Genomic DNA, 17,749 nt, shown 5'->3' on the forward strand with positions numbered 1-17,749 from the left:
TACACACAACATACACATCATACACAACATGCACACAGAAGTGACTGAAGTATGATTATAAAATGTAAGTAAATAAATATCTATGAAAGTAAAAAATATATAAGACTGATTTAAGTACTAAAACAGAAGTAAACAATGTACAGTGGTTCTTAAATTGTGCTTATTATGCAAAAAGTGCCTAGTGCAATTGGCTTATGAAAAGATAGTATCATGACAGTATCAATTTCAGGGTGTCTCAGAATAGCGCATTTGAGTACACTTAGATGGTATTAAGTTTATCTTAACATATAATCAATACTATCTTTTAGTACATCAAGTACAAAATTGGTGTGCGAAAATAGAGCACTTTTAATACCGTGCTAAAAAAGTATAATTAGTGTACTTAAAGTGTATTTTAGCCCACTGCTTTCACATTTTGTATATTCTTTTAAATAAATTACTATTATGCTTTAAGCTATTCTTAAATATATTTATAAATATTTAAAAGTAGGGTTCAAGTGTATTTCTAGTTGTAACTAAACATATTTTTAAAAATACAGATATAGTATGTTAAAAGCACATTTTAGTTCAATTTCAGGGTGTCTCAAAAGAGCACAGTTGAGTACACTTAGATGGTATTAAGTTTATCTTAACATATACTTAATACTATCTTTTAGTACAATAAGTGCAAAATTAGTGTGTGAAAATAGAGCACTTTTAGTACAGTACTAAAAAAGTATAATTAGTGTACTTAGTGTATTTTAGCACACTGCTTTCACATTTTGTATATTCTTTTAATGTATTACTATTATGCTTTAAGCTATTTTTAAATATATTTATAAGTGTTTAAAATTAGGGTTCAAGTGTATTTCTAGTTGTAACTAAATATATATATTTTTTAAATACAGATATAGTATGTTAAAAGCACATTTTAGTTCAATTTCAGGGTGTCTCAAAATAGCGCATTTGAGTACACTTAAATGGTATTAAGTTTATCTTAACATATACTAAATACTATCTTTTAGTACATTAAGTACAAAATTAGTGTTCGAAAATAGAGCACTTTTAGTATATTACTGAAAAGTGTACTAAGTATACTTAAATAAAGTGTATTTTAGTGCACTTTTTCTTTTTACCAGGGCACCCCTGTGGCCATCTCAATATGAATTTGCTGTTGATATTGATTAGTTGATATAGTATTCATGTAAATGTACTTACGTAAATTCACAATATTTCAACAAATAAATAAACAGCAATTCAAATTATCACTAAATTATTGTGGATTGATTGGTGCCACTGACGTAGCGTATTCACTGCCCCTCTCCCTCCCCAATCGTCCTTTAAAGCAAGCACACACCTTCCATAGACAGCAATGGCAATTTAATATTTACCTTAAGGTACATCAATGTCAGAAGCTGTATTAATAATACTGTGGCTCAAAAAGGAATATGGATAAATAAAACTATTAGGGTCTGCTAAGTGAGGAGTGTGAATGTATATAGTAATGCCCTTTGTTCAGTTTTTTCAAGTGTTTTGTTTTGTTAATCCATTAATCTTCATTCATTATAGACATGGCATATACTGTATGCTGTACAATAACAGTATGTGAAAAATAACTAAAATAATAATAATAATAATAATAATAATTTATTTTATTTGTAAATGGCGCCTTTCAAGACACCCAAGGTCGCCTAAAAATAAGCATCAACAGCCATGCTAAAACAAATTAAATATTACTAAAACAATGGTTGACTAAACAGGTCAAAACACAATAGCGAATATAACAGAACATAATAAAAAAACATGATAAAAAAATTGTTAAAGACAACGATGGGTCTTTAGACGGGATTTAAAAGTGTGAAGACTATCACTGCTCCTTAGATCTTGGGGAAGCGAGTTCCATGGCCGAGGTGCCATAGAGCTAAAGGATCCGTCTCCCATTGTGCTCAATCGAGTGCGAGGTAGTACCAGGGTGGAGTTTTTGGCTGATCTAAGGGTACGAGAAGGGGTGTAGATATGGAGAAGTTTGGTAAGATATTGAGGAGCGAGATTATGAAGTGCCTTGAAAATTAGAAGTAATATTTTAAAGTCATTAAGATACTTTACTGGAAGCCAGTAGAGCTGATAGAGGAGTGGTGTGACATGCTCGTGAGATGGGGTCCTAGAGATGACACGAGCTGCATGGTTCTGAACCAGTTGGAGTTTACGGAGAAGTTTTAAAAATTATAAAAAGTAAAAAAAAAAAAAATATATATATATATATATATATATATATATATATATCAAAGTATATATCAAAAATATATATATCATTTGGAAAATATCTAAAAAAGAAGAAAAAAAATCGAAGGGTGCTAATAATTCTGACTTCAACTGTATATATATATATATATATATATATATATATATATATATACAGTTGAAGTCAGAATTATTAGCACCCTTCGATTTTTTTTCTTCTTTTTTAAATATTTTCCAAATGCAAGGACATTTTCACAGTTGGTCTGATAATATTTTTTCTTCTGAAGAAAGTCTTATTTGTTTTATTTCGGCTAGAATAAAAGCAGTTTTGAATTTTTTATGAACCATTTTAAGGACAAAATTATTAACCCCTTTAAGTTATATTTTTTCTCCATAATCTACAGAACAAACCACTGTTATACAATAACTTGCCTAATTCCCCTAACCTGTCTAGTTAACTTAATTAACCAAGTTAAATGTCTTTTTAAGCTGTATAGAAGTGTTTTGAAAAATATCTAGTCAAATATTATTTACAGACATCATGGTAAAGATAAAATAAATAGGTTATTAGAAATGAGTTGTTAAAATTATCATGTTTAGAAATGTGTTAAAAAAAATCTTCTCTCGGTTAAACAGAAATTGGGGAAAAATAAACATATAGCAAGAAGCTGTCAGAACCCGGGTTTGAACTTTGCCCTCTTTCTTTTCTGACAGCGTTTTCTATCTTTCCTTACTGACAACATTCTAATTTGTCTCCAAATTGCTGTGTAACTTTACTCAGCTGATCGTCTTTTACAATTAGTAGCCTCACATGTTACTGCCAGCTGCCTTTCATTTCTGCTAATTGCTGCTCCTATATCTGAGTGTGTTTCGCTTCTCCTTTTGTCAGAGTGTTGGATTTCTTACAGCCTTCTTGTCGGTCTGTTGTATTATCATTGTGTTCTCTGTCCAGTTCCCTGGATCCATCCCGGATTTGGTCTGCCCTACTGGAGAGCTGATCTTTTGCGTTGCCATTGCCCTTCTCCTGCATTACCAGGCCTGGACCAAAAACTAACTTTATTTTTTGATTGAAATTTAGCCCACTCCTGATTTTTCTTTTTCATGTGGTGCTACTAATTTTTGTTGGTATTTTTCCTGTACTGTTGAACATTGCCTGTGGTCCAGTTTTCAGTTTATTTTTTACTAAAGTTCAAGATCTGCTCTGGGATCTCAGCAAGCGCTGAGTCACTTTCTTTTTTGCTTACTTTATTAAAAAACCCTATTGAATTGAACTCCTCTGCTTTTGGGTCCTTTATACAGACACACCTGACAGAAGCAGCTTTTATTTTTTTTAAACACCATTTTAAGAACAAAATTATTAGCCCCTTTGAGCAAATTTTTTCCCGATAGTCCACAGAACAAACCATCGTTATACAATAACTTGCCTAATTACCCTAACCTAGTTAAGCCTTTAAATGTCACTTTAAGCTGTACAGAAGTGTCTTAAAAATATCTAGTCAAGTATTAATTATTGTCATCACGGCAAAGATAAAATAAAGCAGTTATTTGAAATGAGTTATTAAAACTGTTATCTTTCGAAATGGGTTTAAAAAAATCTCTCCAATAAACAGATATTGGGGAAAAAATTAACAGGGGGGCTAATAATTCTGACTTCAACTGTATATATGAAAAGTGTTTTTAAGCTAAATATTTGCACATGTACTTGCTGAATTACTTCAATGAATAAATTGCTAAATGAATTAAAACCACATTATTTCATTTACCAGAAACAAAGATATAACATTACACTGAATTCATTGTTTGTTTCGTTTTTTTTGTGTGCCACCCAAAGATTTAGTGTGGCCTCTTCTGGCCACCCCTAAGAAAATGTTCTAGGGGCGCCACTGCTCCTCCTAGACCAGGGATGTCAAACTAATTTCCTGGAGGGCTCCAGCCCTGCAGAGTCTAGTTCCAACTCTGTTTCCACACACCTTCCTGTAAGTATCAAACAAGCCTAAAGCACTGCAGCCCACCAGAAATTGAGTTTGACACCTATGTCAAAGACCAATCATACTACAACCACCAAACTAACACCAAACCTTCTAATTCAGGGGTGTCAAACTCAATTCCTGGAGGGCCGAAGCCCTGCACAGTTTAGTTCCAACCCTGCTCCAACACACTTACCTGTAGGTTTCAAACAAGCCTGAAGGACTCAATTAGTTTGATCAGGTGTGTTTAATTAGGGTTGGAACTAAACTGTGCAGAGCTGCGGCCCTTTTGAAACTGAGTTTGACACCTGTGTTCTAATTGCTCTGACCCGGTTTGCTATATCTTTTCCAACTGATCCGACTTTCCAACTGATCCGACGGTTTTCCGAAAACTGTCCCAGATAATTCTGAAAAGTCTCATTGACTTCACATTGGGCCAAACTTTGTGACCTCATACTTATGGTTGGGCTCAATTAACTCAGACTAATCTGCCAATCGCTGATAATCTTTTAACTTACTAGCCACACCCTAGCAACCCCTTATGACACCTTAGTCACTGTCTCATAGTCTTCCATTGTATAAAACTGCCTATTGACTTTACATTGGTCATACTAATCCATACTAGAAGCATACTGATTATACTAGCAACATCCTAATTCGTACTAAATTCATGCTAACAACATGCTAGTTTATACTAGAAAAATGCTAGTGGCGGGCAACATGGTGGCGCAGTCAGTAGCACATTCACCTCACAGCAAGAAGGTCGTTGGTTCGAGCCTCAGCTGGGTGAGTTGGCATTTCTGTGGAGTTTGTATGTTCTCCCCGTGTTCGCGTGGGTTTCCTCCAAAAGTCCAAAAACATGTGGTACAGGTGAATTGGGTAGGCTAAATAGTTTGTAGTGTATGTGTGTGTGTGAATGGGAGTGTATGGGTGTTTCCCAGTTATAGCTTAAAGGGCATCTGCTACGTAAAAACATATTTTGGATATGTTGGCGGTTCATTCCACTGTGGCGACCCCAGATTAATAAAGGGACTAAGCCGAAAAGAAAATGAATGAATATGAAACTGCTGGTGATTAAATATTAATATTATTAACACCAAAGAAACACAAAATGCTCACTGTAGCAATCGCATCTTATTTTGTTTTAATCATTATAAATTGTTGTTATTTTTTATTTCATTTAATTTACAAACAAATCAAAATAGTTTCTGCATGATTCAGCATCCACCATGAATGGAAGCATTGCTTTGTACTTGGTGGTTTTACTCAATATGTGGTTTTGTGTCACTGAAAAAGTCTTGTTTTTTTATTTGCTGTAGTTTATTAAATATGATGCTTTGGAAGTCCTGCTGAGGCACTTTGGTAAACAAAAGTCTGTTGAATCCACTTTATTTTTCACTGAATGTTAACTGCTATAAGAAAACAAAAGACAGCAGATAGTAACATGCTACAACTACAGTACAAACATGTGTGTTACTAGGAAAGCGTTTTTAAAAGTATGCTAGGATACATTATTAAAAAATATGATATAACAAAAATATATGTTTTGCACAGCTGAATGTGAATGACACTGGAAACCAAACACATCAAATGCCAGATTTACTGAACAGTGTCAGTTGCATAAAGCATAAACACACCAATGTGAGGGGAAAGCCTTTTATGTGATCTACTGGTGATGGGGAAATTAAAGAATGCAGAAGAATGCTCGCTTTAATAGTGAACAACAGAGCACAACAAAAGCAGCATAAATTATGCCACAAGTGAGATGATGATGACAAGATGTGCAAAATAAGACACCAGGGGCCTCATGTATCAATGCTACGTAAATGCTCAATGCACAAACGCTACGCTCACGTTTGGATTTACTAACAATGAAATTAACATGAGAATGTGTGTTGGGCCACGGCAATTGACGTTCGTGTATTACTTGTGTGTGTTTTTTTAATTTCCATTGGCGACTCCTAGAGGCAATTATGTAAAATTGCACACTACAAAGTATCGTGCTGTGTTCACACCAATGACTGTAAAAAATATGGACAACGCGACAGCCCTTTTTCCCATTGAACGCCTTGAGGGCAAAACGCCTGCTTGACGGGCACAAACTGCCGCAAAAGACTGTTGAAATTGGAGCCTTGACATGCGCAGAAGGACTGTCTGATGGAGCCAGAGGAGGAGCCGCGAAAATGAGCGGAGTCGAGCTTCCAACCAAACGCTTTATTTAAAATCAACCACGCCCCCCGAACTTCTCAGCATGCGTTTGCTGTCATATAAACACAAATGGATGTAATAACGTTAAAAAATATGAGGGTTTTATATATTAAATCGCGCCAGCTCCGGACCGCAGCGCATAACCTTCTCGCGGCGTCGCAGGCTGATTCCGGCTCGCATGCGGCAGCGCCGGCTCGCTCGGCCACCCCATCTGGCTCGATTGACTCGGGCTGGAATCGGGTAGTGAGTCCAGGCATCCGGAGTAGGTCCAGCAGAGGTAGTCAGTCTGAGCTCTGAGGGGTAAGTCTCCGGCAGGCGAGAATCTAGCCGGAACTGTGTTTTGCTATCTGGGTGGTTAGGCGTGAATCAGCAAACTAATAAAGCCCGAAAAAAGCCCTGAACTTAGCGAATAAACAGTGTTCCACCAGGATCATGTATGTCAGAAACCATAGTTTACTGCTGAACTCATTTTGTCATGGTAAAATAACACAGAAATCGAATAATAACATTTCAGTCTCCTGCTGAAGCTCAGACGCGCTGCTTTGAGAAACTGTTAATCACAGCTGTCAATCACGATGACACGCCCAGCATTAAATTACTGCTAAAAACAAACTGTTTACAAAAATGAAGATCTGCACCTATTTCAGCACAATAACCAGTGCCTTAATCGACCAGAACCATCTTTCGGGACATTTTATTGCAAGTGTAATAATTTTTTTTATTTGGGCTCAAGTCTCCTTCATTAACACGGAGGAGGCGGGCTTTATGACTTGTTCTGCAGCCAGCCCCCAGGGGGCGATCTAACGGCCGAGACCTTCACTCAAACGCAGGCTTGCGGCACACTTGGTTCACACCAGACGCGGAACGCGCGGATAAATCGCGCTATTCGCGCGTAAATAGCCGTGTGAACATTTGAGTTTACTCGCTTCACTCGCGCGTCAAATTCAGATCAGACGCGGATTTGCGTGATGGGCAGAGCTTCTGTCTGCTCGGTGACTCTAGCTTCATAGCTAAATGGCTAACATGGATTTTTTGAAGAAAATAACAGTGTTTATGTGCTCTATGAAGAAAAACAGCGTTGATACGTTTAGGGTCGTGTCTGAGTCCACTACATCCTTTCAGAGGTGCTCTGTGAGCTCATAAACTCCTCCAGAAACTTAACCTGGCTGACGGAAGCTTTCAGCGGTGCTTCTGACTGAGCCCAGCCCAGTTTGATGAACTTCTTGTCGGTGTCAGCTGGAGGATTTCCATTTCTTTTTTAAATCACTCACAGTGAAATCTTTAGACCCCACTGTGTTAACCGTGTTAGCTTAACTCTCCCAAGCAATTTTTTTTTTCTTTTGTTATTAATTCCGGAGGACAAACTTGCAAATAACACAGTTTTTCTCCGGTCAACCTCCGATAGCAGCACCTCCAATTCACATTTTGTGAAGTTTCTCTTCTTGCTTGCTTTTGCCATTGCTTTTTCGATTGGTTTGGCCGAAGTAGAGTCATTAGCATATTTATGAGGAGGAGGCAAGGAGGGGTTTTGCGCTAGTGCATGTTGCGCTCAATTTCATGGTTATTCGGATGTACAAAGAGAATATGCGTGGGATTCAGAATACACAGAATTTTTTACTGCATACGCACATTTACAGCTTTGTCCGTACGCAATGTTTTAGTAAGAACTCAACGCAAGTCTTCGTAAATGAGGCCCCAGGTCCTGTCTGAAAAGATCACTTTTGTGGTATTAAAAGCAACCAGCCAGCAAAGTTGTCTAAAACCCAAAATCTATATTAAAAGGTGGTCTTATCTGGTACCTGCCCTAGTACTTAAAATATGTTCAGTTTTCTAGGGTTGGTTTAAAGCCAGAAAACAGCAGAAGATAAAATAATAATAAAAAGAGTCAGGTTTATTTAATAAGCTTATTTGTGCATATTTCTATGCTCAGACCTTTTCTGACAGCACAAATCTAACTAAAACTAAGCCACAACATCGCCCAGTGATAAATAAGTAATAGAGACATTATCTTTCTTATCGCTTGAACTTTGTGGCTGCTTTAAACTTTTAAGTGGAATCATTTAAACTAATCAATTTAATTGAAGACTTAAAACATCAAGTTAAAATGTGTATAGCTTTAATAATAAGGTTGAAATCTGAATAACCTAAGTAACAAAAAACATTTGTCATCTTGACTTTTTGATCATATTTTCTTATAGTGAACTACAAGTTGAAACCAAGTTTCTAACGATAAGGAAAGAAGGAAAATAATGATAGTAACGAATTCACAAATGATTAAAGACTAAAGTCTGCATTAACCAGAAGTTTCTGAGACTTTTCTTCCAGTATGTTTATGTACTACTAACAGAAACTGAGTAGTGTGTAAGGGGAGGGGCTTTCATTTTGCCCATCATGGCAAACTAACGGTAGGGACGTGGTTAAGAATATTGTGTTGAAACTGTCAAACTGACAGCCACTCCAAACACAGAAGCAAATGATCAGAACTGACCAAAATTTGGATGGACTTGCATGGATTAATTGTTCACTAAAAGAATAACAACACTGAAAAACCCAAAAACTTAAAGTAACACAAAACGTTTGAGAAAACCGATTGCAACAGTTCATTTAGGCCCAAAAATGAATCCTAATGAGTACTGTGAAGTTAATCTATTTGAGTAAACGAAGCAATTTGAGCACAGTAAAACACAATAAATGAAGAGAACTCAAACCAACTGAGTACTGTAAAACCCAATAAGTTAGGGCAACTCAAACCATTTGAGGAAACTAATTGCAACAAAACATTTCAGTTAAAAACTAATCTATATGAGTACTGTGAACTTACTCCATTTAAGTTGAAAAAATAAGGCATTTGATTACTCAACTTCAACACTGAGTTCAACACTCTTTTCAAATGAGTAGAATTAACTTTCAGTCAATTTTGAGTCAACTACACTCGTTTCATTTGATAAGTTGACTGTTGAGTTTTACAGTAAATGTGCACCAGCAAAATAAACACGTCAGTTTTGATTTCCCATGGATTTTAGGTAATAAGATTAAAACCATAAACACTGATTTCATTAGCCTCCATGTTTATCAACACATGACAGCATGCTGAATGCAATATTTGCTATTGAACTTTCGTGTCCTCAGTTCACACTAGGGTTGGGCCGATAGAAGATGCCAATAGACAACACGATGCTGAGCCTGCATCGCGATCCATCGCCCTGCCCCAGTAGCAAACCCGCTTGTGAAAAACACACACTCAGGCCCTGTTTACACTAATACATCTTAGTGTTAAAATGTTTTACCTAGCATTTCTGAATAGCCCTCCGTCCGCGGAAAACGCACATCACGTGACCACACACACATACAAACACAGACAGAGCCACACGCTGTCATGCGCTCCTCTGAGCTCCAGGCAGAGAGCAGTGCACATCTGAGAGTTTATGAGGGATGTATCGCTGGATCGCAGCTCACTATAGTTGTTAAACGTGATATTCAGACATCCCAAGTCTCCCGGAGGGTCGGGGAGTTTCTTTGCATTTGTAGGACTCCTAAAGCCAGCAAACGAGTGATAATCTCCTGAAAATAGCACGTCTCCCTCCCGGTCCTCAAATAAGTCGCACACCCTTCTCACCCCCAGATCCCTCCTTGCTCTTCATCCCCATCCCCCCCCCCCCACTTTTCACATGATGACGATCGCGATGTTTCACATTAGACATCGTATCATGCCAAATAGGTCGACATTCTCCAGCCCTAGTTCACACATGGCTCTGATTTTGGCCACATTTAAAAAGAAAAGAAATCAGGTTTGAACACTTAAAGCAGGGATGCTCAAACTCGGGCCCACGGGCCAAAGTTGACCCACAGTAACCTTTGACTTGGCCCGCCATCTTATCTAAGAAGATAGGAGGAATCATGGGCACAATTTAAAAATTGTCATTTTAAATCTAATGTAACCTCGTTTGTTTGTTTTATTATTAAAAGCTAATTAAATGGTGCAAGTTAATCAGATTTAGTTTAAATGTTCTTACGGTCAACCAACGAATAGAGGACAAATCACGGGCAGATGATAATCAGAAGAAAGCAGGAAACCTGTAACCATTGACTTCCATAGTAGTGTAGTCTTCCATACTATGTAACCGTACGTTCACACCGAAAGCGGCGAGAGCGGCAAAGTAGCCGGAAGTCATTCTTTTTCAAAGAGAGCCGGCGGCGAAAGGCGGCGAGGAGCAGCGCAGCGCGTCTTCGCCGGCGTGAGCGTCGAGGAGAGTTGAAATGAAGTCAACTTTATGGTAATGAGCTATGACGCTGTTCGGCGGCAAGCAATCAGAATGTAGACGTCCATCGATTGATAGCAGTTCAGAGAACACAGACCTGTGAACTTTGGTTCCGACCACAGTTGTTCCCAAGGGTTTGATTATTGCGGTCGCCGGATTTCCAATTATTTACAATTTTTATTTGCTATTTCAAACATATGGACACATATTGGATAAATAGAGCAAAGCCACACCACACGCAACTTGATCTTCCATTGTTGTATGAATTTGATAAGAAGTGCGCAACATTTTCACGCTGGAAACATGTTTTATGCAGGAATGTAACTGATATGCTGCAACGGCTCCTTTAAATATGAGATCAATGTAGCGAGTTTTGACAATCTCGCCGCAGGAGCTGAAGGCAGAAAGCGTTGTCGCCAGGGCGGCCAGAGCGACCTTGGACGCTCTCGCCGCTTTCGGTATGAACGTACGGTAAGTCAATGTTTTTCAGATTTCTTCAAAACAGTGTTCAACAGAAGAAGTAAACTCATAAAGCTTTGGAACCACTTGAGTGATTCTTGGGTGAACTATCCCTTTAATCAGAAGGTTATCGGTGTGAACGTAGCCTAAGTGGGTTTAACTTTTAATGGCGATTCCAGCCAACCAAAGCATTTCTCCTCTATGTCCTCTAGTTCCTCAGAGTCAGTGATCAACACTCCTCGCAGTCATATCACAGAAGGTGTTTGTGATGCGGAGTGCAGGATGGCTTGGGCCCCAGGGGGCACCGAGAGGCAGCGAGGGTGGCAGCAAGACTTCACCACTCGACCTCCCGCTGTCCTGGGAACAGCTGCGGCGCAGTGTGGCGTATGAGCGTCTGTCGGGGCGCAGATGGCGGGCGAGGGTGATACCTCAGAGATGGCAAGCGGGCGATGCCCCTTAAGAGAGCAAGCTGGCAGGTACAGGGACGGTGAGCTTAACCCTGCCAGCTGAGTGGGTCGTCAGGCAGTGTGTGTGTAGTGCGCAGCGATGCACACTGCAGTACGGACAGCTACACCAAACCCAGGTGAATGCTATGGTTCAGGCCCGTAGCCAGTCTAGTGAAAGGGGGGTTCTTTTTCTCTAAAAGATGACCCTTTTTTTTTAGCAGTTTTTCCATCACATTTTGTATTTGATTAAAACGTTTAGATACAGCATTTTGGTGACATTTTATGAAATATTTTGTGCTAGATAAGCTTGTCTTCTGGAACCATGTGCATGCTTTTTCCCATACTAAAAATAATGACTGTTTTGTCAAGTTGCTTCCTAAGATCGTGTGCACATATTGTCAGTCCAAACACACATTTGTATGGGGACTTCTAGAGGTAGAAATTCAATAATGCAACATGTTGTGATATTCAATATGCACAATATTGATAATTATTTTAACTTTAAGTGGGCTTTTCAAATATATTCAGAATCAGATTGTATTAGTGGTTGTTGATCACAGCACCACATGTTTGAATATTTAATAGGCGAGTCATATTCAAACAGACATTATTATTATACATACCAGTCAACATTGGGATGTGAAAATAAGGGTTATTCCCACCATAATAAGGGACCCAAACCCCCCTTAAAAATCCAGAAATAACTAAATATGTTTATTTGGAGCTGTTTCATTGTGAATAAACAGTTAAAAGGTCAGTAATATGTTTTATTATTATTAATTACAAAAGAAAAAATAAATATATACATTAGCAGCAAATACATAAGCAAACAGTTTATAATAAAATATAATAAAGTTCTCGAATCTCTTTAGCCGTTGTTTTCACTGTATAACTTACACATTTTGACTAACCACTTTAACTCTGCGGTGACATCATCGACTTTCGCTTTCAGATTTAAAGGGCTAGCGTTGCACCAGACCCCCGTAAGTGGTGTCGTTTGAAAGTGTAGAATCTATATGTTATGCGCATATGCATCACTTTGGTTTTTATTCTACTGTATAAAAGTTATTTACACTTAAACACAGTATTTTGGATACCCGAGCTAGGTAATTTACATTGGTTCATTTTCATATTTTTTTTAATGACACATGTACAAGTTATAGCTCAAATGAAAGCTCTTGCCGGTGCTCATACAGTTCTAGCATTCTTTTTACTGAATTATATTCACATATCAAACAGTTGTTGAATGAATCGTGGTGTGTCCATGGCGCAGAAATGTAAACAATACATTCATGATCAATAAGCAGCCCCAGATAGCACAGACAGCTGTCATCTTTTACCTTATGCTGTGCCCTATAGGGCCATTCTCCTCTGATTTTGAGGTGATGTGCATAAGTAATCCTTTTATATGTCTGATGTGGTCCAAACACAGTGAATTATGTTTGATCAAACAAAAGAACAGTGAAACATGAAAACAATGATCGGTCCCTGTGGCTTGTACAGCACCTCTCATCAGTTGGAATACAATGACTTTTGCATAGATTATGGTAGAGACATTTTTCTTTTTTCCTATGATTACAGACATGTAAACTCTGCAAATACATGTCAACTTACACTAACCCTAACCCTAACCCCAATTCTAACTTCAACCCCAACCTAACAGTCTACTTATAATCTAATTACAATTATGTAGATGCAATGTAACTTAAATTCAACAATTGGACCATCAAAGAAAGTGTAACTGCATCGGTTCTTCAAAGTAAAGAGTAGAGAAACACTAATAAACATATCTTAATAAACTGGATGTGTTATCCTGTTGTGGGGCTCTTCTTTAAATAGACAACAGTGAGAGTTTACCAGTTACTAATGATGAATCTTTAAACATGCTTTTAGCAGAAACACTGCCTGATTCAATTTCACAGTTACTCAAGTAATACACACTGGGGATATAAAACTGCTTAAAATGAGCATAAACAATCCGACAGCAGAACTAAATTAACAATATATTAAAGGCAGAGAAATGTTAGAGAAGGACAAAAAAATAAGAGAAAAAAAGGGATGAAGAAGCACTATCCCTGTATGCGAACACATATGCTACAATATATTTATATTTTGGTCCTAATTTGTTCATTTCTGTTTTGTTTATTTGTCTTCAATTATATAAACATATAAAAATATTATTATTATTATATTTTTAATTCAGTGCTTCTCACAGGTTTGAAATCAATTCAATCTCACCGCGATTCGTAACTTCTTGATTTAGTGGCTAATTTGTATAAATTCGCACAATCTAATTTATACAATTTAGTACGATTTGCTCATCACCCAATCTGCTCTTTAAGTGTGACGTCATGTGAAGCGGCTTCCGGGTCCAAGTGCTCTATTTAACTGAATGGGGAGACTAATGAAATGGTAATAACAAACGTTTACAAAGCGATTTAATACGTTCAAAAGTCACGATCGCAATATATGTCTATGCCTAATATCCAATGGCCAGAAAGTGATAAATTTTTTTATAATTTGTTAAAATTTTGGTATTTGTTATGCAGCAAGCCCAGAGATTTTTGTGCACACTATGACTTTATATAAAATTAACTTTAATGTCTGATATTAATAAAAAGTGATCATAAACGAATAATTTCTCAACTCATATGTGTGGCGGCTTGGACCCGGAAACAGTATTACATACGTCACCAACACGTCAGCACTTAACAAGCGGATGATGGTTGGGGTTAGGTGTGGGTTTAGGTGCCACGCCTCCTTTTTTAAAATCGTATATTTTCGTATGACTGAATTCGTACGAATTCGTCCGAATCAGCCACTAAACTGACAAAATGCAAAATACTTACGTTTCCTCGTGAGATCAGGCTGTTTAAAATATACCTGGTTCAAACTAAGTGTTTCTCATGAATTAATGCTGAAAACTCAAAGACGTCACATTTTACCGGCCGGTATCGGCATCCACTATCTACGCTGGAATTTACACAAGAATTACATAATCGTAATGTAGCTTCAAAATTTTAAACCGGAAGTACAAATTTGCTTGAAACCTTTTAGTGAAATATGTGTCCTAATAGTGTTTTTAGCAATGTGGGACACATATATGACTGTCAACATCTCAAAAAATGTGTTTTGGTGTTTTGTGACCCTTTAATTGTGCAATTTGTCAGATTATTAGGACTAATATACAAACAACAGTGTTTCCTCAAGGATTTTTTCCAGCTGTGGCTTTTTTTTACACAGATCGACCAACTACCGGTGGCGTTATTTCAATGACAAATGTCGTGAGCGCAATATTAGAAGTCGGGATCGTATTTATGTAATAGCCTATGAGCATGCGAATCTCTGTGCTTACGTGCCTATTTCCTCTGCTTGTGCACAAAACTTCTTGCACGCCCCCTCAAATATAAGCTGCTTAAGAGCGCGCAGATCTTGTGCGCTCTCAAACAAACGCTGCTGAGTGTGATTTAGTTAGTTTATGTAACGAGTATGTCTCCAGCATTTATTAGATTTGATAGGAGTATTTATTAATGTCTCCAATAGACCTACAGAGTAGCATTAATGCGTCCTGAAGTTAAGTAAAACGGCTATATGTCGTGTTTGCTGGCCTCACGCATCGCGCACCTGTCAGTCAGCACGTCACCTTAAAGGGTAAACAAATGACGCACAGCACTACTGCGGATACAGAAAAGCACTTACCCTTTAATGCGTTTTGGTGCGATTATTATCCGCTATTAAAAAATGAAATGTTTTGAATGAGAGGCTGTAATGTAGCCGCGGCGGGATGAATTTTAGCGTGGCACCCCGCCATGGATGAATGAATGTAGCGGTAGTGGTGGGCAAAGCGAGGCTTCGTGAAACACTGAATCAGTCGAAGCAAATGTGTCGAAGCTTCGAAACTTTCGAAACCCCACTCTATGGTGACACCTGGTGGTTATTTCATTTGTATTGCACTGAAACAGTCGAGCAAATTGAGGTATGAAATTCCACTTAGTAGCCTTAAACCTACAAATGGTTTAGTCGAGCGGTTAGAGTTCGTAACCACCATCCAGGGATAATGGGTTCAAAGCCAGGCTGTTACAATTATTTTGAAATGCTTTAATATCAGTTGGTAATGCTTTGTTCTTGTATCGTTTTGTTTCAACATTGCTCTGACATTCGAATAAACACTTTGTAAATAAATTTGTATTGTTTTGGTCATAAAACATGGTTGTTGCTAGATCAGACACAGTTGTGGCCAGAAGTTAACAATAATTATTCATATTATTGATTAAATTTCCAATTGTATTTTATTAACGTCTATCCAAAACCTAAACCCATCACAGTACTGTAAAAATATGAATTATTGTTTTACAGTGTTACAAAAATGATGCTAAATTGATAGCGTATCCGCAGCTGTATCCTATCAAGACTACACCATAAAACAGAAACATGATTAAAATACATAAAATCATGATTATGGAGTATTTTTACTAGTCGGGATTCAAACCCAAAATTAATATGAAACACAATATCAACGTGCGCACACATGGTCCACTAGGCCATACGAGACAGAATCTAGAATTTGACTAGAATTTGACCATATCAGTCAAATGCATATTCTCCAGGTCTCGAAACGCTTCTGAAATGATCAATGCTTTGAATCGCTTTAGTCACGTGAACAGGTGTTTCGAATCATGCTTCGGTGCAGTGTTTATAAACACTTGCGCTTCGGGATCTCGACACTGTGTCGAAACGTCAGCCACTCCTATGTAGCGGAAACCATTAACTGTACATCCAGGATGTTAAAATAAACAAAACTCTTACCTCTTAGATCTCCGACAACACAGTTGACTCTACACAGGAAGCCGTTGGGTTCGTCACTTTTGGGTTTCCATATTTGCAGCATGTTTCTGCATCTGCATGTGTTGAGAGTACTTATGTCAATATGATCTGCTTAGTTTTCTCAGTTTGTTAATGTTTTCTTAAATACCAGTGTGTCTGAGATCTCTTTGCCACCATATATTACACTGTTTTTGTTTATTAACCATCATACCACCATTGTTTTCTCACTTGCGGTGTTGTAAACACATAGCTTTTGTCATGTTATTGAAGTATACTAAACTAAAACATAAAACTAGAGTTTATTTTCACATAGTTAAGTTATTAGGGCAGGGTGCTAAATTGCTGCTTGTGTTTTGGAACAAAACTACGGTATTCTCTTTTTATCCCTTTAATCCCAGATTGTCCAATTCCACTTCTCGCCTGTAATTATCCTACACATAATATCACCATGCGCGATGCCAACAGATGCACCGCGTCTAAGACAAGCATTATGTACTTAAAGATGCTCGGGTAATTCAGCCAGCGCAAGGATTGGGGATTATTCTATGGAAGAGCACGTACATGTCTTAACGATCGAGCGGCATAAATATACAACAGGTGGTCAGCTTCTGAGTGAAGACGCCATGAAAGAGGGTTTCTGAGTGGAAGAGCGCATGCGCGGTTTATAAGCCTTAATTTATTAAGTAAGTTTTATAATAAAATGTAAGGAAACGCCCCTTTTTAATAAATGTGTGCAGTTATGCCTACATGTTCATGTTTGGTTGTTTTAATATTAATTTTATATATTATTGTACTGCATGGGTTAAAAAGGCAGTGTTTTTGTGAAAGATGGGTGTTGTCTTAAGGTAAAAATGATACCTGAGCATTCAGCTCTGACTGGCTCTCTGTTTGCCTCCCAAATCTTGTTCCAATCAGGGTTCGATGTTGATTAAGAAGCAATGCTCCAGTAAAGGCGATTTGGACAGTTAACTGTTAGCTTGCTCACTCCGATAATCTCCCTCATTTACCGCACAATTTGGTAGGTGGGGGGTTTGTTTGGAAAGTGGTGTTGTGCGCCCTCTTCTGACTCTCAGAGATAGTGCAGGCTAATATGTAAAAATGACTGCCAATGTAAAAGAAAACGTATATAAAGAAGCTCCAGCGAGCTTTGTTCAATAATATGTTAAAATCTAATTAAGGTATGTTTTACTAGAAAGGTTTTTACGAAGATGAGTGGGGAAAATTAGGTTCTAGGCAAGGCAAGCTGATGGATGTTTATTTTTTAAAATCATTGGCAGGAGCTTTGTTTTTTTTTATTTAATTTTTAATTTTCTTTATTGTGCATAACAAACAAAAATTCCAAATATAATTGATATAAAAAACAGAC

The 17,749-nt window shown here is 37.7% G+C and overlaps 1 protein-coding gene across 3 annotated transcripts in view; it reads right to left on the bottom strand.

The window, feature by feature from the left end:
* dscamb (Down syndrome cell adhesion molecule b) overlaps window positions 1-17,447 on the bottom strand; it is a 317,810-nt gene extending 300,363 nt beyond the window's left edge. For 2 of the 3 annotated variants that reach the window (XR_015508884.1, XM_087283470.1), the window contains exons 1-2: window positions 16,945-17,034; window positions 16,366-16,457 (exon numbers count right to left, since the gene is read on the bottom strand). Coding sequence is in view for 2 of the 3 variants with exons in the window: in XM_087283470.1 (XP_087139596.1) it covers window positions 16,366-16,447 (82 nt within the window). In the remaining variant the exon portion in view is untranslated. Of the gene's footprint in view, window positions 1-16,365; window positions 16,458-16,944; window positions 17,035-17,241 lie in introns of those variants that run through there. The other variant, XM_087283469.1, reaches the window with a different exon arrangement.
* Window positions 17,448-17,749: the final 302 nt, after the last annotated feature.

Source organism: Danio rerio, chromosome 15, assembly GCF_052040795.2.
Source record: "Danio rerio strain M-AB ecotype USA chromosome 15, GRCz13ab, whole genome shotgun sequence".
Taxonomy (NCBI): domain Eukaryota; kingdom Metazoa; phylum Chordata; class Actinopteri; order Cypriniformes; family Danionidae; genus Danio; species Danio rerio.